Source organism: Sorghum bicolor, chromosome 6 (genome assembly GCF_000003195.3).
Source record: "Sorghum bicolor cultivar BTx623 chromosome 6, Sorghum_bicolor_NCBIv3, whole genome shotgun sequence".
Taxonomy (NCBI): domain Eukaryota; kingdom Viridiplantae; phylum Streptophyta; class Magnoliopsida; order Poales; family Poaceae; genus Sorghum; species Sorghum bicolor.
The window spans coordinates 48,918,216-48,942,601 of record NC_012875.2 but is presented as its reverse complement, the minus strand read 5'-3'; the positions used below and the strand labels follow the sequence as shown (position 1 = coordinate 48,942,601).

General features: G+C 42.5%; 2 protein-coding genes across 5 annotated transcripts; both read left to right on the top strand.

The window, feature by feature from the left end:
* Positions 2,682-4,527, top strand: LOC8058739 (UDP-glycosyltransferase 92A1). Its single transcript, XM_002448020.2, has one exon. It carries the CDS (start codon positions 2,803-2,805, stop codon positions 4,369-4,371), a length of 1,569 nt encoding a protein of 522 aa, XP_002448065.2. The 5' UTR covers positions 2,682-2,802; the 3' UTR covers positions 4,372-4,527.
* LOC110436344 (NAD-dependent protein deacetylase SRT1) lies at positions 7,155-22,652 on the top strand. Of its 4 annotated transcripts, none has more exons than XM_021463207.1 (16): positions 7,155-7,500; positions 7,680-7,745; positions 7,994-8,139; positions 10,449-10,478; positions 10,562-10,654; positions 11,254-11,373; positions 11,607-11,707; positions 11,813-11,921; positions 13,046-13,125; positions 16,111-16,189; positions 16,493-16,546; positions 16,886-16,979; positions 17,552-17,631; positions 19,257-19,324; positions 19,497-19,599; positions 19,860-20,436. In XM_021463207.1, the coding sequence occupies exons 3-16, from the start codon at positions 8,041-8,043 to the stop codon at positions 19,875-19,877; spliced, it is 1,128 nt and encodes a 375-aa protein (XP_021318882.1). In that variant the 5' UTR covers positions 7,155-7,500; positions 7,680-7,745; positions 7,994-8,040; the 3' UTR covers positions 19,878-20,436. The 4 variants fall into 4 exon arrangements, with proteins under 4 accessions (XP_021318882.1, XP_021318883.1, XP_021318880.1 ...); XM_021463208.1 differs by lacking the exon at positions 19,860-20,436 and adding an exon at positions 19,679-19,824; XM_021463206.1 differs by lacking the exon at positions 19,860-20,436 and adding an exon at positions 22,061-22,652 and having other exon boundaries at positions 7,158-7,500.

The window sequence follows — 24,386 nt, the reverse complement described above, 5'->3', positions numbered from 1 at the left end:
CCAACTGTTCTTCTCTCCTAAGAATTTCATTGAAATCACCCATACACACCCAAGGCAAGTCTGTATCACTTCTCATTTGCTTCATGATGTCCCAAGTACGAAACCTTAAAGACCTATTTGGCTCACCATAAATAAAGGACATGCGCCAAGGTTCCTTCCCGTGTTCTGAAATTATTGTATCAATGTGGTAATTTGAGTACTTCTGGATAGATAACAACACATCATTGTTCCAAAAAAGTCCAAGTCCTCCGCTCCTTCCAGAGCTATTAACAGCAAAGCTATTATCGAAACTCAAAGTATATCGCAAATTTTCCACTCGGTATTTGCTAATTTGTGTTTCCATGATGAACATAACCGAGGGGGCATAGTCCTTCGCAAGATCGCGAAGTTCCTTGACTGTCGCGGGGTTGCCAATCCCACGACAGTTCTAGCACAAGGTTTTCATTGCTCCCGGCGGTACTCCACTAGGGAGCCCGCCGATCTCATCTCAATATCTTCGCCTTCCCACCCTTCCATTCTTTGACGTTTTGGGACCCGCCCTTTTGAGTCACCATCTTTCATCAATTGACAACCACTAAATTCTTCAATGTTATTTCCTAGTATTTCCAACTTATTAGTGACAGGAACAAGTGCCATAGCTTGGTTGTTATCAATAAGCTCTCCACAAGCATTTTCACTATCTTTATTCAAAGGGCTTCTCGCATCTACTTGAATATCAACTTCATCACCCACTGAGTCTCTCTGACTGCTACCAGCATTCTTATTAGTCTCATTGCTTCTCTTGGATAGAGAGTACTTGGATTGCTCCCTGGAATCTGATCCTTTTGTATCTGCTGAACCCAAAAATCTGCTTCCTATTACTTTCACTTTCCTCTCGGGGCTTGCAATTAACCAGTCTCCATACTGAAAGGACTTCTTGTCATGCACTCCATCACCACATTCAGTATCAGCATGACCAATCAACCCACAGACAGCGCAGAATTTAGGTAATTTCTCATACTTAACACGGAATGCTTCACGCTTTCCGTCGGCCCCCAAAGATACATAAATAATTCTTGTTAGTGGTTTCGATATATCCATCTTAATCCTAATGCGTAGATAGTCTCTCCAACCACTAAAATCATCATCCAGCTCCACTTTTAGAAATTTACCAATTTTATCTCCCAACTGACGACCTATATTCTTTGTTCTGAAGCCTGTTGGTAGATCATAGATGCGAACCCACATTGCCAAATGATTAAATTGTACCTTGGAGGGCTTTGTGATTCCATCATATTCTTCTAAGAGAACAGCATGTCCTCTAAAGAACCAAGGTCCCTCGTCCATTACCTTGCTCCAGTCCCCTAGGCATGAAAACTGTACCACAAAAAGATTCTCCTCTATGGCCTTAAATCTAGCGTCCTTTGCCAAGTTCCAAGCATACTTCATATTAGCAAAGAATGCAGTATGACTGAAGGCTTTAGAAGAACTAACCTTTGCCAAGGCTGTCCAACGTGCCTCTGCTTTTAAATCCTCTAGGTCTTCTTCCAGCACAATGCCTTGTTCTTCATCCTCACGAATCTCCAAATGCTGGAGCAAATCATTCAGTTCCTGCTCCATTATCCTTCTCGATTGCAAATTCGAGTTGGATTTGATCTTGTTCCCAAAATATCTAGATAGATACCAGCACACTGCTGCCCAGAATCGTGACCAAGGCCGAGAAGCAAACCCAATGTTTACCCTTTAACCAGCCCGAATCACGATAGGGAGTAGGTGTGCTTGAAATCCGAATAGATTGGGGATAAATTAACGGAAACTCACGCTAGAAATCAACGAGAAAGAGACGAATGCCAACAGCTGCAAGGTGTTCGCCGGCGAAGCTAGGAACGGAGAGAGATGGACGCCGACAGGTACAAGATCTCGCCGGTGGAGCAACAGGAAGAGAAAGATGGACACCACCGGCAGCAGGAATGCACGCCAGCGGAGCAACAGATGGAGAGAGATGAACGCCGACGGCTGCAAGTGCTCGCCGGCGGAGCTACGGACGGAAGCTTCACGAGACTCCCGGAAGTCTACCCCTCTGCCAGAGACTATTCCAGCGTATGGTTGGTCGCCCCTTCCCGCGCGAACACGCTTTGGGTCTTGTTTAGATTTAATTTTTTTTAGATTTCGACACTGTACTATTTTCATTTTTATTTGACAAACATTATCTAGTTATAAAATAATTAGACTTAAAAAATTTATTTTACAATTTAGAGACAAACTGTATAATTAAACTCTGTCAATACAATTGCTGGTTCGTCCATTCGTTGTGCGGAAAACAAACAGTACTCATCGACAACCATGCATGGTCCCAGACGAAAATTCTGGTGAACGCATAACCTGGTCTATTGCATCAACTTTTTGCTCCACCTGCATTCGGCATACATGCTCCTAGCATCAACTTTTCCTCCAGCATTAAATATAGATAAAAAAATAAATAATTGTATAAATTGTTTGAAATTTATAAGACGAATATTTTGAGTCTAGTTAGTTTAAACAATATTTATCAAAAACAAACAAAAATACTACAATATTCATTTTACAAAAAATTCTGAAACTAAAATACTACAATGTCCATTTCACAAAAAATTCTGGAACTAAAAAAGGCCTTACAAACCATACGAAACGCGCGCGCACACCAACCAAACACATGGTTTGTAATTGTAAGGATATCATCTTTATTCTATTCCCTCGCGGAACGTGGGTCTCCCGTGTTAGTTCGTTTAGTCTTAAAGCAGAGGAGAACGTGCAACATAGTTTGCTCTCCAGTCTCCAACGCAGATGGTCACCATGCCCAGCGATCACGTACGCATGCACGTCATCCTCGTCCCGTTCCCGGCGCAGGGCCACTTCGCCGCGTTCCTCTCCCTCGCGGCGCGCCTCCACTCCGCGCTGCCCTCGGCGGCCATCACGCTTGTCTCCACGCCGCGCAACGTGGTCGCGCTCCGCGCAAGCTCCTCCTCCTCCTCCGCGGCGGCGGTGGAGGCGCCGTTCCTCAGGTTCCACGCGCTGCCCTTCGTGCCGGAGGAGCACGGCCTGCCCGCGGGGGCCGAGTCCGCCGACGCCGTCCACGTCCGCCACTTCCTCGAGCTTTTCCAGTCCACCGAGTCGCCCTCGCTCCAAGCCGCCTTCGACGCCTTCCTGGCCGACGTCTGCGCCGACGACGCTGCTGCTGACGAAGAAGAGGGCGCGCCGGTCGTCGTCGTCGTCGTTGCTGACCCCTTCCAGGCGTGGACGACTGCCGCCGCGCGCCGGCGCGGCGCAGGGCACGCGTTCTTCGACTCCTGCGGCGCGTTCGGCAGCATGGTGTACCACTCGCTCTGGAACCACCTCCCGCACCGCCGCGCACCCGGAGGCGAGCAGCCGGCGGAGGCGTTCTGCCTTCTGGACCACCCGGAGGTCACGGTCCACCGCTCGCAGCTCCCGGCGCACCTCCTCCTCGCCGACGGCACGGACCCGTGGTCCGCCTTTCACCGTCGGCAGATAGCGCTCGGGTACGACACCGACGCCGTGCTCATCAACACCGTGGAGGAGTTGGAGCCGGCCGGGCTGCGCATGCTCCGGCGAACCTTGGGCGTGCCGGTCTTGCCCATCGGCCCGCTTATCCGCCTCCCGACACAGCACACCAGCCACCGCGATGGCGACAGCGACAGCATCATGCGGTGGCTGGACGCCCGTGAGAAGCTGAAGCTGTCGGTGCTGTACATCTCGTTCGGCTCCCAGAACAGCTTACGGCCGGAGCAAATGATGGAACTGGCCGCGGCGCTGGAGCTCACCGGCCGGCCATTCGTCTGGGCCATCCGGCCGCCCGTCGGGTTCGGCGACGACAACGACACGGGAACGTTCGCGTTCGGATCGGACAAGTGGCTGCCGGAAGGATTCGAGGAGAGGGTGCGCGCCAACGGCACGGGCCTCCTGGTCCGCGGGTGGGCGCCGCAGCTGAGCATCCTGGCGCACGCGTCGACCGGCGCGTTCCTGAGCCACTGCGGGTGGAACTCGGTGCTGGAGAGCGTGGCGCACGGCGTGCCCATCATCGGGTGGCCGCTGCAAGGGGACCAGTTCTTCAACTGCGAGATGCTGGAGCGGGAGTGGGGCGCCTGCGTCGAGGTGGCGAGGGGGAACGCCGAGGGCTCGCCGGCGGTCGAGCGGGCGCGGCTGGCGGAGGTCCTGGAGACGGTGATGGGGGACACCGCCAAAGGGGCCGAGATGAGGCGGCGCGTGAAGGAGATTCGGGAGCTGATCGGCAGCAGCACCCGTAAGAATGGTGGTGCTTCCTCCGCGGAAGCGTTGAAGAAACTGTTCACCTCGATGCTGCATGGTACAGATGCTGCTCCTGCCTTTGAGTGCTGATGCCGGTGCGGTGCTCGGTGCTACTGTGTGTGTGCCACATGCCAGCTGAGGTCTCGTTTTGCTCGTAACGGTGCAACTGCAAGCAACTGATTTTGGACATCCTTCAGGCTTCATGTATGGATTATAAATTAATGATGGATTGATGGTGTTTATTTACTCATGCCACTATCATTTGCCTGTATTCATTTTCCTCTAAATTCGGACAGATCATAGTTGCTTGCTGCAGGACTGAGGCAAGCAGGCAGGTACAATGGTCGCCTTCTCATATGAGAACCGAACATGATACTGTAGCATATATGCTCAACCTATACCCTGAGGGCCCGCCTATCTCATGGATACGAGCTAAGCTTGGTTGATACGCAAACCAATCATGCCCTTATACTGTTGTTTGTACAAATAGGACTATATTCAAACTGAAGAGCTATATTCTGCACTTCGTACGTTATTATGCGGACTAGTGTTTCATAATTAAAGCAACCCTGATACGATTATGGCAGACCTCTTTTGTGTTAACAAAAGAAATTTATTCTGGTTTCAGCCTTAGGAAAGACGAGATACCCAACATTATTACAAAGAGGCATCCATGATTACAAAAATCACTCACAATACTTCTAAAAACATCATGAAAAAGTGTTTAACATTATTGACCAATTATGAATATAAGCATCCATCATAGAATGCAAAAAACTACATAACCTAGCGAACTGAAACATCTTAGTAGCCGGAGGAAAAGAAAGCAAAAGCGATTCCCGTAGTAGCGGCGAGCGATGGGAGCAACCTAAACCGTGGAAACTGGCTTGTGGGAGAGCAATACAAGGGTTGTGCTGCTAGGCGGTCTATCAAAAATAATATTGTTTCTCGATAGCCATGCATAGTACCTAATAAAATTGCTGGTCACTAACTTTAGCACATTACCGCCGATACATTCCACGGGTTAAATAAATCATATATAAATCTATCAGGGAAAAAGTCTACATAACCCCCCAAACTATCTAAGGTGGAATACTTCACCCCTCAAACTATAAAACCGGATATTCTACCCCCTGAACTTTCAAAACCGGTCAAATAACCCCCTAGAGTGGTTTTAGAGGGTGGTTTTGTTTTTTGTTTTTTATTTATTTCCGCTGAATCTTTGAAAAATCATAATAAATCACAGAAAAATCATAAAATAAAAAATTCAATTTTGTTAGACTCCTGATGAGTAGATCTACATAGTGAATATATAATATGATATACTTTAGTATAAAGTTTTTTCTGTAGCTTTAAATCTATGTTTTTCTGTAATTAATTAGAATAATTCATATATGTAGTTCCTATGGTCCAATTGTGGTAAAATTTTTATGGCAGGCTCATTATTGTATGCTTGAACTACGCTAAAAATTTCATACTCATTGGATCACATATAACTTAGTTATAGATAAAGCATAGATTTAACAAGAATAAAGCTAAATAAATCTATAACTAAATTTTACTTGATCCAATGGATACGAAACTTTTACCATAGTTCAAGCATACAATAATGAGTCCACCATAAAAAATTTACCACAATTGAACCATTGGAACTACACATATGAATTATTATTTTTAATTATAGAAAAACATAGATTTAAATCTACAACCAAAACTTTGTACTAAAGTATACCATATTATATATTCATTGTGTAGATCTACTCATCAAAAGTCCAACAAATTTGAAATTTTTATTTTGTGATTTTTCTATGATTTATTATGATTTTTCAAAGATTCAGCGGAAATAAATAAAAAAGAAAAAGACAAAACCACCCTCTAAAACCACATTAGGAGGTTATTTGACCGGTTTTGAAAGTTTAGGGGGTAGAATATCCAGTTTTATACTTTAGAGGATGAAGTATTCCACCTTAGATAGTTTGGGGGGTTACGTAGACTTTTTTCAATCTATCAGTGATATAATTTCAAAAACGAACAAACTGCATGCTAAATAAATTTAGTATAATAAAATTAAAAGGCATTGGATGTTTTTCATGATTTACTTCCAATACATGTTTTACTTCCAATACAATTTCTTCTTGTTAGATTATCCTTCATGAGGACACCTTTTGTCACATACAACATAAAAAAGTTTATTGTTTACCACAAAATGTTCCAAATCAAGAAAAAAATGTTCTAGCAACGTGAAAAAAATATTTGTTCTAGTTTGACAGCCAAAACGTGCCATGTTTATGAGAAACTTATTCCATCAATCATGAGAAAAAAATGTTCCCATATCATGTGAAAAATGTTCATGATGTTTATATAAATAAAATATTATAAACGTAATTAGAATCCAAAAGATCTATAACAATTTTTACCCTACACTAATGAACAAAAATGGGAGAAAATACTTAGGGCTTGTTTGGTTCCTGGGATCCATCCCGAGGAACAATTCCTACCCGGATTGCTAGGCTAATTTATATAATTTATTGATCAGCTGGAACTATTCCTCATGCAACTGGAAGAACCAAATGGCCGGTAATGGCCACTCTTGTATTTTTATTAAAACTTCTACCTTCTTAATATAATGATACACAATGCTTTTGCATATTTGAGAAAAAGAAGAAAAACGAACCAAAGGTGTCATGGTACAACAAGAAAGGAGAAAAAGGAAAATAGAAATGGGAGCCGAGAAAGAATGGACCATTTTGATGGGCCGCACTCCCTGCACCGCTGCTACCTCTGCGAACGCCACACCGTCGGCCTCACATCCACGGATCCAGCGGCCACCCTCCGCCGGCTCAATGCGTTCCAACAGGAGTCCAGCACGCGCACGGTGCTAGGGGCTAGGGCGCGCCGGCTTGGCTCGGCAGCACAGCAGCAGCCAGCGAGCCCAGCCGGGAGCCCGGCAGTGCAGCGGTGCGGAAGCCCACACCCGGAGCCCCAGAGGCCGCGACGCAAGACGCCGCGTCCGACTCCGACCGCGAGCGCCGCCGCCCCGAGCGGCGAGTGCCGAGGTCTAGCCGCTCGCCCGCCCGCCCGAGAGGCACCCCGCCGGCCGCCACCCCGTGCCCCCGCCTGGGCCTGGGCCCCTGGCGCTTGTCGCCGAGCCGGGCTGCGCGCGTGGCCGAGGTGCCGAGCAGCCGAGCAAGCAGAGCAGCGCGCCAGCGCCCTAGAACGGTAAGTGTGCTTCTGAATTTCTGATTTCTGAAGTTCTGAGCTAATCTCATACCCTAGGGTTTGGACAGTGAGCGCTGGGTAGTAAATTTGGGCTAGGGGATTGTGTATGTGAATTTGGTGTGTGATTCATTGTTATTAGGCAGTAAATTTATTGAATGAAATTTCTTGTCATTTTTCAGGAACAATTCAAAAGCCTACTACAGTCTCTTATTTATGTAAAGACCTTATTTGATGTATGAATCTATGTAAGTTTCGGACCTATTTATGCAAGTTTTGAACCTTTTAAATGTATTATTGCAATTTGGTTAATTTATACTGAACTTTTTTTTTGGCTTTTGCCATAATGTGTTAAATTTTTTTGATTAGGACTACCCTTATTTTAAATCCTGGGTCGGCCACTAGGAGTTGTGGCATTGATGTTATGTTTCTCACCAGCATACTACCTATTACAAATTATCAAGATCTGCCACTGACTAATGGAACCAATTTATAGGGTGTCTTAGACTGAAGATCTCAGCAAAGCTTGAAAAGGTCTGAGAGATGTCATTGGGCTATGCTGAGAAGCTGTCCTACCGGGAGGATGTGGGTACTGTGGGAATGCCTGAGATCTTTGAGCCCCCTGAGCTAGTCCAGAATAAGGTTAATCTCTCTGGCCTATTTACTTGGATTTATTATTGGATGCAAATGCTTCAATATCCCTTGATGCCAGCAAAATACTTGTGAGATGTTTGCACTTAATTATGATATTAACTTTGAAGCATTTGTTTTCTTAGGCTGTAAATGAGCTACACAAGTGTTTTGGTTGTGTTAGGTCGTGGTTTAATCACGTATTTAAGTGCTTGCTTAAGATTATGTGATGTTTTTTTTTGGATCAAGCATGTGCATGTTGCTTGGAATATATTTGAAAAATGATGACGCTCGTAACACAATGCTAGGTTGTTTGCCCCCCCTCCTCTTTAGAGTTGCTGCCCTTTTTATAAAATTAGTTTTGTGAGGTATGGTGAGTTTAGATATGTTCTATCAAAGAATGTCCTAAGCTGAGAAGATTAAGAACGATGCTACAAAGGGAGATTTACTGTGTTACTGTTATATTGGCTTTGGGAAAGATTACATGGAGCAAGACAATTTTTGGGACGTTCATCATGAGATTTTGTTGGCCCACGGTTTGACCAGTGTGACATCCAGTCCAATTTGAATTAGGCACTTGGTGGCCCATGTGTGTGTTGATGTGAGATTAGCTGCGGGGAAGATTAAATGAAGCAAAGACAATTTTTGGGATGTATCATTGGTGCTTTCATGAGATTTTGTTGGCCCAGGGTTTGATCAGTGTGACATCTCGTCCAATTTGAATTAGACATTTGGTGGCCCATGTGTGTGTTGATGTGAGATTGTGGGGGTTTAGTTCCACCTTGCTAGTTGAGGGTGGGTTAGACCATCATATAAGGTTGAGAGGTTTCTAGAACACATATCACTAACCTGGGATTTACCCTTTTATGCGAAGCGAGAATGAAGGCTTCAGTGGGTTGATGGACACTCATTTGAGCTGTTTGGACTCTAGGGCATTATAGTTGGTGTGGCTGACTTCTAGCTTGACCCTCAGTTTGATGGCACATGGGGCATAAATTACGTCCTTCGCGCCAAGTAATTCCTTATATGTAGAAACCTGGTTCAGAGGCTGATCTGCTAGCTGTTAAAGGGAACTGAAATTTGCAAAGAACAGTAGAGAACTTAAGTTCTCTTTTGTGGGAATTTCTGGTAAGGTAGTTGATCATGCACCAGGGTGCTGGGGGAACATATATTGCCATCAGTGATCAGTGGTGGATCCAGAAATGGGATGCGAGGGGGGCTAACAACAGAAGACTATAAATTTTACTGTAGTTAAACTAAATGGTGCAATAAGTATAACAAGAAAAATAACTAATAAATAATAATAATAATAATCTAAAATGCATGTAGGCCTCTATACTAGTAGTGTTTCATGTGTGAAACTTTAGCTTGCTTCGTCTGACTCGCATCTACAACATTGTAAACATCTGAGTACAGAACATGTTTCGTCATTTGAAATGGCAGAAACACTTATTTTTGATGGTTGAAGGCTTATAACAATATTTTCTCTAGTACTAAAACACATATGCTGGGACTAAATCTTCAAGACATAATATTGCTCATAGAGTCACAATAGTTTAGAAAGAGAGAACACAACACTAATACTTGAGGCATATGAGTATGAAGTATCACTAGTTTCTACAAGGCTTCTGGCCGGAAGCAGAAGCACCGCCTGTGCGATGAACAGGAGTGAGTCTGGTGCCTCTATGCCTACAGACCGCCAGCTGCAGCTGCGCCTGCGCCAGACGGATTGGGATGGAGGACCAGTGGCTGCATGCCTGGGACCTGGGCTTGGTCGGCTGGTTGGCCATCTGGCTGGCTAGCGGCAGATCTACTGGAGGCGCTGGCTGTCTGTGGTTGGGTGCAAGGATGCTGGGAGCAGCAGGACGGCCAAGTCGTGATGGGGATTGGTTGAACGCCGACTGCAAGCCTGCTAGGACGAAGCAGAGCATGGGAGTCTTGGAATGGTGTGAGTTTACTGTGTTAACCTGGGCTGGACCTTGTTGGCTTCTTCTATGGGCTGGTATTGCTACATGGGGTCTTGGCTTATACTTGGGCTGGACCAGGGCTGCAGCCGCCCAGCCTGGGCCCTGGATCCACCCTTGTCAGTGATCATAATGTCATGGTGACGACCAGAACACTTCTGTTCATGTGCCATATTATGGCACCTTTTTGGAAAATGTACTAAAATGAAACTTATAGCTGTGCAAATCCATGTTGTGGTTAATGTTTTTTTTGAAGCAACATGTTGTGGTTAATATTTTATAGACCAATATAGGCACATTAAATAATCTCTGTATTGACATTCTATTTTTTTTTTCCTTCCTGGATTGTTGATGCAGATAGAAGAGCTTGCTGCCATGGTGCAAAAGGTTGTGCTACATGTTGGTACTCATTTCAACTCATAATCATGATTTCCTCATACTGATGGTATTAATTGGCCTTTGCAATGCAGAGTAAGCATTTAGTGGTGTTTACTGGGGCAGGGATATCAACTTCATCAGGCATACCTGATTTTCGAGGGCCCAAGGGTGTCTGGACCTTGCAGGTAGTACTGTTGTCTGTGTTACTTGCCTTGAGTATGGACCCCTTTAGCATGTGAATGTATTTATTTTAAGTGATTTTTGATGCTTGGTTGCAAGCCAGACATCCTTGCATGGCATGCAATCTACATTTGAGTGTATGTTTGATAGAAAGGAGATAGAATGACAGAAATGTGTTCCTATTGTAATATTAGACTTTGGTGCCCACCAAAAAGTTATTTTCCTTCACAAATACTTGATGTTTGGATAAGACCTAGTCAAACTTAAGAAACTTTTTTCAGTAACTACCAACTATTTAGTTTAGAAACCAAAAATTTACATACATTCATAGATTTTACTATCATAATTTAATTTTTTTGGATTTTATAACTATATCCTAACAGAAAGTAGTGATCAATTTTTCACATTTGAGACTATGTCATGTCCAAGTGTCAGGTATTTTTTACTGTAGAATGATATTATGAAATTCTTCCATTTTTTCTTATTTTAAATAAACAAAGTTTTCAATAATCAAAACCTGCTATTCCTCATAGGAAGAAACTACTTTCCTGATGAACAGTTATTTGAATAAACACTTTCAGTTTTATAATTTTAAATGTTATAGCGTGCAGGAAAAGGTGTTCCTAATGCATCACTTCCCTTCCATCGTGCTGTTCCAAGCTTGACTCATATGGCACTAGTCGAACTGGAAAGAGGAGGGTTTCTAAAGTTCGTCATAAGCCAGGTATGCTCTAGGTGCAGTACCTGCTGATATTCTTCATTCTATTCATCTTACTGCTAAGGAGTTTAACATATCAAAATATGAAACAACTTATCAAAGTAGAAAATATTAAATATGTAAAATTAAAATATACATAATGCAATATTTTATTTATTATTAGTTATTACAGTATTCTTCTGTGTGATTAATGGATTGCTTCTGACACCCATTTAATTTGAGTATTCTGTATTTTCCAGAATGTTGACAGCCTACATCTCCGTTCTGGTTTCCCAAGGGAGAAGCTGGCTGAATTACATGGCAATTCTTTCAAGGAGATCTGCCCATGCTGTAAAACTGAGTATGATTTACTTATATTACATCTTATTCAGGAGTATATATCAGTTATCCATATAGTTCCTTTTTCCCGTCTTGGTTTATTCAAGAGACTGTTCTCTGTTTGAAGGTACCTTCGTGATTTTGAGATTGAGACAATAGGACTGAAGGATACTCCAAGGCGTTGTTCTGATAAGAATTGTGGAGCTAGATTAAAAGATACAGTTCTTGACTGGGATGTAAGTATCTGCATCTTCTACATGTTAAGCTACAAAATTCTTTATCGACATATTTCATTTGGCAGTAGGAAGTACTGTGAAATATTACCTTTGGCAAATGGAAGTTCTATGAAACACTACAGATTTTCATGTTCCATAGTGTTGTGGGCATGTTTGTTGAAGAGCCAAGCAGAGTCGCCTGCCAGGCAGCTTTCCCAGGCCATCGGATTTGGTCGCCTGGTGGTCAGGATTGCTGCCTGGCAGCTGACCTGCCAGCCAGGTATCAAACCAAACACGCCTATTAGTCCCTGCTACAGAAATTTTATATTCTTTTTTTTGTGTACCTTATGGTATAGTTGGATTAATGCCCATTTAGGACCCTAGTTATCGCTGAAGTCATTAGTACCTCAGAAGTTATTTTAATAATCCATAGCCAACACAATATTTGAAGAGGTCATTTGAATTCTTGACATACTAGCTATTCTGTCTTGCAAACCTTTTGTGTTGTAACAGAATTTTTTTATTAGTGCTTCTATAATTTTTTGTCTTTAAAAGGTGTTGGTTGCTTAATTTGCAACAGAACACTGCACCAATTTTCATAAGTACTGTTTTTGTGGTTGTATTTTCGGTTTTCAGGTATGCATAGCAGTGATGCAGCATTACTTGAGTGTTTTTCCTGTGACAAAAGATTATGCATCACTGTTAAGTTCTACTTGTCGTTGACTGATTGACTCCATTGCTTCTTAAGGATCAGAACCCTAGATTAGTGGCATGCTTAGCAAAATATTTATTGACAAGTGTCAGTGGTTTTCAGGGATGAGTAGCAGCATTACTTGAGTGTATTTCCTGTGGCTTAAGATTATGCATAAGTTCTGTTTGTAGTTGATTATGTTGCTCCTTAAGGATCAGAACCTAGAATACCATGCGCTTAGTAAATATTTTTTTGAAAGTGTCAATCTATTTTATGAGGACACTGTATATGTTCCCTTTTAAGAAGTGATGTTTTTTGTGAGAACTGTATGTTGCGCCTAGTAGTAGATGGACTTCTATCAGTTTAGTGATGGTTGCTGAATGCCATCTTGTATATTATTTGAAGTTATGCAAGTGTCATCAATGACATCAGATTATTAAACACATTTTTGCAGGATGCTTTACCCCCTGAGGAGATGAATTCGGCCAAGGAGCATTGTCGATCAGCTGATCTTGTCCTTTGTCTAGGAACTAGGTATCAGCCATATTATTCTTTTGTTATAGCAGGAATTGTTTTTGCAAGTTCCTTTGCTGGAATTATAGTATCTTAAAAAAACTTTTTTGACCTTCAATACTTTGGTGATACATTAATATATGTTGTGGGTTCTGTTTCGCATATCTGTCTAAACCAGAAGCAAACAAAGAGTGGTGGGTGCTGTATCTCTCTAGTTGCTTTCGTCAATGGACATTGAACTAGTTTAGTAATTTTCTTATTCTTTAATAAAGTTACACAGGCCACCTGCAGATTCGTGAAAGAAGTTCTTCATTTACAACTCAGTTTGAGCCATTTGCAAACCTACTGCTCAAACTTTGGGTCCACAATCATGAAACATTGTAGTGTGCTCAACTGCCCATTGCCATATTTCTGAGACTGCATGCTGGCAAGAAAGAAAACCTCTGTGGACCTCTCTGATGCTATATGGATTCAATGCTGCCTTTCTGAACCCCCATAACATCACACACTTAGTTTCCTCAACCATTAGATACAGCTGGTGTTTCCCTTCTTGAATGTCCTTTCCCTCAACCTGTTCCCTTCTCTGCCTAGCCTCCTACATTCGTAGTCCCAGTGCCTACTCTTTTGTTCTGCAGTTCTGCACTAACTGAACTAAAGTCTTAATTCTGTGTCTCTTGGTGATTTGTGTTGCATGATTGTGTGTTATCATTGCCAAGCTACTGTCTTGGTATCTCTACCACCGGCTTGCTAACCCTAGGAAAATGGGTACAGAGCGGATTTCGGATGGTGGCACTGGCAGCGAGTAGGGTTGGCAAAATTTGGTTATGAGCTGTGGGTGTGTGAGGTTCTCAGTGCTGTTCTGTGGATTATTGAGATTGCTGGAGTTATGGTAGGAAGTTGTGGACGGTGAGATATCTTTTTTGTTTTTTTAAAAAACAAAGGCAGGAACCCTGCCGCTCAATTAAGATGAAAGAATAATATGTACAAGTGGACGGTGAGATATCTGGAGTTGTAGTTGCCATTGTCGAGGCAATGGTTGATGGTAACAAAGCTGTAATTATGTATTTTCTTTACTGATTTTGGACATATCGTCAGGAAGGTGACCAGTGGACAATATAAATTCTTTTTGAAAGAAAGACAACAGAAATTCCCAGTGTAGAATAGAAATATTTTATATGCAAGATTTAAAGCTAGTCAAGCTGGTACAAGATCTGAGGGACAATAGTACATGCATGCATGTCCATTTCCAGATAGCATAGTAACTAAGAAATTTCTGAAAACATGAGATGTTCAGCCCGTTTATTATTTTCAAGAGAATAGTTGTACCATCTCTATAGTTATCCTAAAGGTAAACAGTCCGTCACGGTGTTTGAACGGAGTTGAATCGGCCTAAACGGTTTTGTATACGTGAAAGTCAAATATGCTAGAAAGTAAACATATTTATGCATGGAGTGTTCATTATTCTAGCAAATAATTTTTTTTGGGATGGAAACCAAATCCCACTCCACATATATATTTAAGATGTTACTAATTAGTTGGGTGCTAATGTGGTAGTTGTAATCCTCCTATGAACTAAATGGTGAATTAAATGGCAGTTTAGCCTTTTTAATCACATTTAACTCCATTCTGTTTATGCCGTCTTTGATGGTTTAAATGGTTCAATCATTTAAAATGTACCGTTTAGGGCCTAAACAACATCAGTGGCCTTCGTTTATTGTTTAAGTGCTGTATAAATGGTCTAAACAGGACCATAGTTTGCTTGTTCTGGTTGTTTTTCTTGCAGTCCTTATTTTTCAGTTCTGTTCTAGTCTTCTAGAGTGCTGTGGGTGTTTGTGTGTGTGAGAGCGTTGTTGGGAATATCTTTCCCTGTGTTTCAGACTTTCTTCTTATAATGAAATGATACACAACTCTCCTGTGTGTTGGAGAAAAAAAAAGGCAAACAGTGTCCAATGTTTTTTTTTGGTCTGAACAGCCATTTAGGCGAACAGTGACCATTTCCCTGGTCAGTGGCAAGTCAGTTAATTGTACCTGGCAACGTTACATTTTCCCAAAATGTTATGGTGTCGCTTTATTAAATATAAGTGACATCTTGACAAGATAAGTAAGGAGAGTACAGCGACCCAATCAGCATGATCCTAGCTGGTTATGAAGGAGAATAGAATTGGTGTAATTGGATGGATTGTGTTGAGCCCTGGCAGTTTATATAGAGTACAAGACTTGGGAGGCAAGGCAACGCACGGATGCATATGGCTGTCTACGATACGCAGTATCTAAACTACCAAATATACTCTAACAGGTTACATGAGAGGCATTGTAAAGGGGTTGCCTATAGGGCGGATGTGGATTTTGCAATTCTGGTACTAGTTACGGTCTCCTAGCCTTCTACGGAAACTGCAAGCAGCTGAACCCATGCTAAGTCTTTTCTTAGGTAACATGAAAAGGATGATAACTGAAAGCTTCTGTTGGACTTCTGCTTGGTACCAATTTCATCATCCTAATTCTATTGCTTGAGGTTTCAGAAAATATATAAGTTTTTTATAAAAGTTTTGGCCCCTAGCCAGGAGCAAATGACCATCTTTTTCATGTGATATTTCTCTTTTTTACTCCACTTTTTGATTATTCAACTGTAAACAACTATGCCAAAAACAGCCCAAAAATGACAAGTTCTCACTGGGAGCTACACTGCTCTTGTTAACTTACTAGGTTCCACTTTTTTCTCGAACACATAGGAGAGCTGCATATCATTGTATTAAGGGGAAAACTTAAGAATACAACCCACACACACTATGTAACTACAAAAGGACTGATTTGGAAACAGTTAAAATTTCCATTATGAGTAAGAGAACTGTTTGTTTCCACTAAAAAGTTCACGGGCTCACGTCAAGTTGTCAATTCATTATGTTACTTTAGCTTCGTAAATATCTGATTTACTTTTATTTGTTGAATGACTTCATGTCAATATGCCCCTTGTTCTCGTTTTCATTCCTAATATCGAATACTTCACAGCTTGCAGATTACTCCTGCATGTAATATGCCTCTGATGTCAATCAAGAATGGGGGGAGGGTGGCTATTGTAAATCTTCAGGTACATGCTGCTTAATAGAAGTGTATTCTTTCTTATCTTGCAGTAAATGGATATTGTAAATACACACTAGATTACATATCTAACTAAATATAATATGTATTGTACTCAAATTTAAACTTGCCTTAAAGTAAGATAATTTCTTTGTATCACTCTTAGATTCCCCTATTTACCATTGATCAATTGTGATCATTAAAACTGTTTGTTTCAGAATTCTGATTGTTGCTCCTTTGGCTGTCTCTTTATGTATTAAGAAAGCCTTGGCAATCTAATGCTTAAATCTGTAATTTTCCCCTTCACTTTCAGGCAACTCCAAAGGATAAAAAGGCAAGCCTTGTCATCCATGGACTTGTTGATAAGGTAGCTAGTATTACTTAGTCATTGAGGACCTGGGTTTCCATTGTTCCTGTTATCTTTGTTTTTCTTCTATGACTCTATGAGGGTAATCACCACACTGAGGACCAAGGGATGCACCATTAAGAGAGTAGTGAGGCCATAGATGATATAACCTTTGCATCGAGAAAATGACTAACCCTTGTTTTACTTTATGATAATAGCCTACCACCCCTCAGCATTATAGGTGTATTGCCTCAGAAATCTGGACCAAATTTTATTCTTGACTAACCCTAATATCTCAAATGCTGTTATAATCATACCCATATATCTGACAGCGATCTATTTGACAATGTGTTAAAACAGGTCATTGCTGGAGTCATGAGCAAGTTGAGTCTGCGAATTCCTCCATATATACGTACTGACTTTGTTCAGCTCACTCTCAGGCACTCTGTGAAAAGTGAGCTCATTTTACAATTTGTCATAACATTGTGCTTATCAAGCTTTTGAAATTTCTTGTACTTTTGCATGGAAGAAATCAGTTAAGTTCATGAGTGCGTTTGGGAGGAGGAGCTTTAGCATCCCCTTTTTGTATTTTTTCTTGTTTAAATGAAATGGCGTGCTGCTCTCCTGTGTTGTTTGAGAAAAAGAAATCAATTTAGTGAATCAGCCAGTCATTCAACAGTGTTTTTCTCTTACAACGAATCAGCCAGCAGTACTTTCTGCCATGGCTTATCAGCCAAACGAACAGCATGGTCAAAGCTACCTATCGATATGATTTTATCAGGAAAAGATTTTTAGAATTCTGCAAACATTGTGACATGGTCACATTTATGTTTAAAAGCAGTAATAAGTTAATAACTTGTATAATTTATTCTACTATGGTTTGGAAATGATTTTTGTTTCACCAACTGTTCATGTAACAAATGTCTTCTGAATAATGTATTGTGAGAATTAAATATTTGTTTCCTTTATGTTTATGTAAATGTGTAGAGTCACCCTTATATTGTATTATCACTTTTGTTTTTTCAGAGAAATGTGTTAGATGGACTCTTCGAGTAACAAGTATTCATGGCCTCCGAGCACCGTTGCCATTTCTTCAGTCTGTCAAGGTTGTGCCATTATGACACATACAATTTGTCAACATTCTTATGTTACCTTGTTCTTTTTGCACTTTGTTGTCATTTAAAAGACTGAGTCCTTGCTTACAATGTTATATGAAGCAAAAAATTGAATATGAACTAGTGACTAATAGTGTCACTGCACTGCGGTAGCTTTCTATGCAATGTCAGGGAGATGCTACTTTTTTTTTTCCTCGTACAGACGAACACACAGGAGAGGTACATGTCATTTCATTAAAAAGAGGGAACTAGGGAGACGCTACTGGTCAAACCACTTGAAAGTTTTTTTTTTCTCGAACAGCGCAGGAGAACTGCGCGTCATTTCATTAAGGTAGAAGAAACAAAGTCCAAGGGTCAACAGACCCACACACAAACACAACACACACACAAAAACCCACAAACACACAAATACAACGCCACACACACACACACACCCATCACCTCACAGGCCACCCAGGCCAAGGGTCGACCAACATCCTTCAAGCCTTAAACTTCGGAGGACAGCGACCTGATGAAAAGTTCCTGGAGCTTAGAAGCACCAGCTGAGCACCAAAGGCTCCCCTCTGCGCTAATAGACCTTAGAACATCCTGGACACTTGGTTGCCCATTATCGAAGACACATGAGTTTCGATGCTTCCAAATTTCCCAAGCCACTAGGATTATCAAGGAATTGAAGCCTTTTCTCACTTCTTTTGGGGCAGCAGCAGAGGACCTCTTCCACCAACCCAAAAAACGGTCAACAGCAGGTTGTGGAGCCAAATGAAGCAGGCCAAATTGCTGCAGAACCTGGGCCCAGACCTGGCGAGCAAAAACACAACCCACAAGCAAATGGTTTATGGTTTCATCCTCTTGATCACAAAGGGGGCAGGATTCAGGATGTGGCAGATTCCTCTTCGCAAGACGATCGGCAGTCCAAACACGTTTGTGAGACACAAGCCAAAGGAAGAACTTGCAACGAGGAGGAGCCCATGTTTTCCAGATTCTTCTCCAAGACCCAAATTTGATGGATCCTACAAAGAAAGCTGCATAAGCAGATTTGCTGCTATAGGACCCATCCTGCGTGAATCTCCAAACATATCTATCTGGGTTCTCAGGCTGTAATATGATTCCATGAACCAAATCCCAAATGCGGAAAAAATCAAGCCAGACCTCCACCGTGAGAGCTCCTTTAATATCCTGGACCCAACTCATATTATGCAGGGCCTGCGCCACGGTCCTTCTTTTTGTTGTACGTTTTGGCACAGCACTGAACAAGTTAGGAGCTAACTCATTCACTGTGTGCCCCTCCAGCCACCTGTCAGACCAAAATAAAATATCTTCTCCATTTCCAACAATAGCATTGACAGCAATATTGAAGAGGGCTTGAGCCTTTGGAGGAACAGAAATAGCGAGGCCAGCCCAAGGTCGATCAGAGTTTGTTTTTTGCGCCCACAGCCACCGGATTCTAAGAGCCCATCCAAGGAGCTCAAGATTTACCACTTGAAAGTTATACTTTAAATGAAGTTTCTTGAAACGTTGTCCTATAGGATTTGTCAACATATCTTTATGTGCTCTAATGAAATACTTGTTCACAGTCACAGATATCTGATTAAAAAATTCTAATAATCTATTAACAGGTTTCCTTTCCAGAAAGACCTGACATGAAGTCTGTAGTGCTTAAAGAGCAACCATTCTCATTGCAGAGGTAAAGTAGAAGGGAAAGATCTCCAATCTATTTATTGATCTAGTATTGTTTATATTATAGTTTTCCTGGCATGGTTCTTCCCCTTTTATCTTATTAATATAGTGATACACAACTCTCTCATGTGTTTGAGGAAAAAATGTGATTAACAGAGGCAAATTGTCTCCTTTTGTAGGGAAACATCAATGAATAAACCATTTTTCATGCTGTTGACATTAAATTTCAGTGATGGTTGCAGCTGCTTGAGCTCATCAATCGGATGGCCTGTTGATTTTCAGGTGAGTACCTGATACTCTTCCAGATTTCATTGGCCATAGTTAACATTGTAATTATAGTGTATGATTTACCTGCATCCAGCCTTACCAGTAGGATCCAAGATTTTTGAACACTAAGCCGTAAAATCCCTCTCCCAGTCTCCAAATCTTGCCTATAAAGCTTATTTTTTTGGTGCTGTGACCTTCGAGCCTTGGCGTCGATTGTGGAAGACCTGGGCCCCAGCTAAATGCAAAATGTTTCTGTGGTTGGCAATCCGAAACAGATGTTGGACAGCAGATAGGGTTGCTAAGAGGGGCCTCCCTCATCCGGATAAATGCCCTCTATGTGATCAAGAAGATGAGACGATACAACACCTATTAACGACGTGCGTGGTGGCAAGACAAGTGTGGTTCAGATTGCTCAGCCTTTGGAGCTAACAGATTTAGTCCTCCGTCAAAATGAAAGCAGCTTTGCAGATTGGTGGCGTAAGACGTTGAGAAGAGTAAAGAAGGATCACAAAAAAGGAGTGAACACTCTAATTATTCTTGGCGCCTGGACTATTTAGAAACATAGAAATGCTTGTGCGTTTAAGGGGGCTTCTCCTTCAGTTAACACAATTTTGTGTGAACTGAAGGATGAGCACGACTTATGTTGCTTGGCTGGTGCGAAGAAACTGCCGGGGTTAGGACTTACTATTGCAACCTAGGGCAGTGTGTCGTGTGTGAGCTATGTGGAAACGTTTTGAGTATGTGTAATTTGCCTCACTCATATTTGGTCCCCGTATGAGTGAGGATCATGTTGAGGACCACCCTTTCTCTTTAATACAATGAAACACAGCTCTCCTGCGTTTTAAAAAAAAAGTCTCCTGAAGTTCCTTTCTGTTCAGTTGTTGCTGTGTGGCCCTCTGATGTATATTAAGACTCAAGGCCATTATGGTCCAGCTTTTATTGAAAGCTTAACTTAGTCTTATGACTGGGGAGACCAGTTTACAGTTCAAGCACTCTGCTGCAGCAAGCTTGCTGAGCAACTCAGCCTCCACCGTGAGTCCTCGACTGAAGTCTGACAGCCAACCAAAAAAGGCTAGAAAAGACAAAAGAGGATCAACGAAACTCAAAAGCTAACTCCAGCATAGCTAAACACTTGAACTTTGGTGGAAGAGGTCAACTGCAGCTATCCCCAAAGAAGCGCGTAAAGGCCTCAACTCCTTGATAATTTTGGTGGCATGGGACATTTGGAAGCATCCAACACTGTGTCTTTTTTATAATAAGAGGCCAAACGTTCAGGAGGTCCTTAGGGTATTAGCTCGGAGGGAGGGCTCTGGTTCTCGGCAGGGGCCTCCAAACTCCAGGAACTTGTATTCAGGTCGCTGCCATAGAAAAGATTGATCATATATTCATATGCCTAGAAGCATTTCTATTAATTATGAACAGATGCGGAGATGCCAGAAAGTAGACTAACTAACAGGAACACGGTTCAAACTAAAAGGAAGCTGCTAAAAAGGACCAAACAAATATAGCTATTGGACAAGGAAAAAGGATATGATCTGTTGGTTCCCTCCTTGCCACACAGTTTGCACAGTATTTCCCCTTTCCACTTCTTAAGTTGTTGTGCTGATTGAAATCTATTGTGGGCAGCCATTCAAAGATTTTTTTAGGCACTTTACTTTTCCATATTTCTACCATCTGCTGATCAATAGCTCCTCCAAACTTTAAAGCCCTGTACAAAGATCTCATTGAGAAATTGCCTTATCTTTCTAAGGCCCATACTACTTTATCTTGCCCATCTGCAAGCTGAACCGTACATGACCTCTCAATCAGTTCTTCCAGTATTCTGCAAGTGAACCCTACCACCCTCTAAGGCATCCTCAATGGAGATTTCAGGATTGGTGCAGAGTTTGTATAGCTCATAGAAGCTGACTTTCAGTGGACAACCTAGGTACCCAAGGTTTCTGCTTACTAGCATTAACTGGAAATCTAGGTACCCCAAGTGCTTGCCGTTGACGATGTGTGCGCGCTTTGACATCTTATATATGTGCTGGCACCATTATTTCATTTGATAAACCTAAAGTGCCTAAGTTCCTGTGCGGCTAGTGAAACCCCTGTCCGGATTGGAAGGACCAGTATGTAGACTACACAGCAAAACAAATAACTGTATTGTAGTGCAAATTTAATGACCCAACTTGCATTGCATAAGAATAGACGAAGTAAAATAGACTGGGCGCTTTCATGTGGATTACATATCTTAGTTATTCTGGCACATGTGCAAACTATGGTGGACTTGTAGTGTGCCATGCATTTGTCATATATGAATGGCAACTTATGTGGGTAGCAATTCTGTTATTCCTTCCATCCTTGATAGTATGGTACCTTCTTCGGTTTACCTTCTAGATTCGTTCTTTGTGACTCTTTTGAAGGTGTTGATTATCACCATGTCGATCTGTTGTTTTACATCACATATATTTAATGAGAAATCTTATCAATGCAGAAGCAAAAAGACAGTTTCGTCAGAGATAGAGCTCTAGTCCTAAAGGAGTTGCAGTCTGCTGCCGAGCATGAGACTTGCGGTGGGCAACAAGAAGTTCTGGAAAGAGAGATCCTGCCAAGAGCTGAGACATCTATTCATGGAATTGTAACAAACGTCGTCAGGTATGACATTGAAGCTGAAAAGTTGGCTCCACCCAAGGATGATTTGATGAATCACAGCCGCAGCAACCCTGCAAAACGGCACATGGAAGGCACTGATTGCCACTCGCCACTGCCAAAGAAACTGAAATACTTTTTGAAAGACGAGAGGCTGAACTGCTAAAAGGGTAAGAGAGTAGAAGGTAGATAGAGAATGTTGTAGGTTTGTTTATTTTGGTTATTAGATGAGTTACATAGCATAGATGCATGGGAGGTTCGCATGCTAAAGTTGAACTCGTCTGGTGCATAGGAAAGTTCGCTGACTTTTTGTATGACTAGTTACTGCCGCGCGCGTATCGAACATGGTTCTCATTCTCATTTCTCAACATGTAAAACTGAGGTTGGTTTGTAAAGATTTTTTTGAGCGGCTATATATCAAGAGTATGGACTTTACATGGGCGTGCGCGTGCAGGAAACGCAATTTTCGGCTGCAAACTAATTTGGGAAAAGAATTGTTTTGGTTGCCAAAAAAGAAAAAAAAACTGACCAGATCTAGGGTTCGCCGGCCACCCCTCTACCCATGGCGGCTGCCCTTTTCCCTTCCCCTCTTCCCCACTGCCACCATCTTCTTCAGCTTGAGCAAGCTTGTCTGTTGTCATCTTCTCTAGCCTTGGTGAGCCTTCTTCGTCCTGATTTGATTGCCTTTGCAGTCGTTAACTCCCTTAAGCCGCCGTTCAAGCATCCCCATTGCTCGGCTACCTTCCTCCCTTAGGCTAGTCATTCTACACCCCACCGAGGTTGGAGAAGAAAGGGAAGAGCTCGTCCGAACCCTAGCATAATCTAGGAGGAGAGAAGAGGAGGCCTACCTGGCCTCGTCACCGTTAGATCCAGTGGATCTGCCACCGCCGAAGCCGACAGATCTGTCGCTGCCGCCATGTCTTAGTGTGAGGGAGGCGATGGGGGTGCGGGCGCAGGCGCGAGGTGGACACCGGAGTTGCCAAGAGAGAGTTGATTGCCTCTGCTGTCGTTAACTCCCCTAAGTCGTCGATCAAGCGTATCCTCATTGCTCGGCCTACCTGCCTCCCTTAGGCTAGTCATTCTACACCCCACCAGGATTGGAGAAGAAATAGAAGGGCTCGTCGGAACCCTAGCCTGATCTAGGAGGAGAGAGAGGAGGAGGCCTACCTGGCCTCATCACCGTTGGATCCAACGGATCTGCCGCCGCCAAAGCGATCTGCTGCCGCCGCCATGTCTGAGTGTGGGGGAGGCGATGGGGGTGCGAGCGCAGGCGCGGGGTGGATGCCAGAGTTGCCGTCAGTGGAGAGAGAGAGAGAGAGGTGTGGGCACGGGGCGGGGTGTGGGTGTGCGGGCCGTGTCTTCATATCCTGCGTATTTTTTTTTGTTAGCATTTCCGCAAGAGTACTAGATAATATATAGATAGGAAGGTAACAACTCACCTATACAAATACCGTGGATATTATTTTCCTAGCAGCCAATAAGGGAATGATATGGTAGGAATGGAATTATATGCAATTATGTCAAAAAAAACATGAACTATTATGAAATACACTTTGAAACATGAAAGCAAATGTTTGTTTTGAGAGAGTGGCGGGGAGGAGGAGGGTGGTGTGTGTGTGTGGGGTGCGGGGTTGGCATAAGAGATTTTGTTACCACTGAAAGAAAAATAAGTATACAATTGAGAAGACAACAACTCATCTGAACAAATGCTAGCAGGACATGCATAGGATCAGAAAATCATATGACTGGAATGTTTGTATCACAAATATATAAAATCATGAGCTAATCCGGTGAAGGAAATAATTAGAGAGGGTATTTTGCCCCTCTTTCCGGCCGTTTTCATAGATATTGTTAATGTATGATCAGGATCAATGGAGGCAAAAGGGCCCACAATATGGACATGAGGTTCAAAGGAGAGAAAACCATCAATATACTCTGATGTAGACATGGCCTGATCTGCTAAGCATGATGCCAATTGATTGATTGGAGCCGAATCGTATGTTTTTTTTCTCATTGTTTGTGTTCCACGCTCTATCGACTTTTTCTGTCCTTTTGTTGACATTTTTGCTGTTTCATTTGGTTTATGTACACTTGACCTGTATTTGTAGGTCAATGAAAATTGTACCGGTATACACCCAGAAATTGTGGTCTATATTAAATCACAGCTCCAA

Coding starts and splice junctions, on each gene's coding strand:
- LOC8058739 (XM_002448020.2), top strand. CDS start 2,803: ATGGTCACCATGCCCAGCGATCACGTACGCATGCACGTCATCCTCGTC.
- LOC110436344 (XM_021463206.1), top strand. CDS start 8,041: ATGTCATTGGGCTATGCTGAGAAGCTGTCCTACCGGGAGGATGTGGGT. Junction 11,708..11,812: donor TGCCCATGCTGTAAAACTGA/GTATGATTTACT, acceptor CTCTGTTTGAAG/GTACCTTCGTGATTTTGAGA. Junction 17,632..19,256: donor CATTTCTTCAGTCTGTCAAG/GTTGTGCCATTA, acceptor ATCTATTAACAG/GTTTCCTTTCCAGAAAGACC.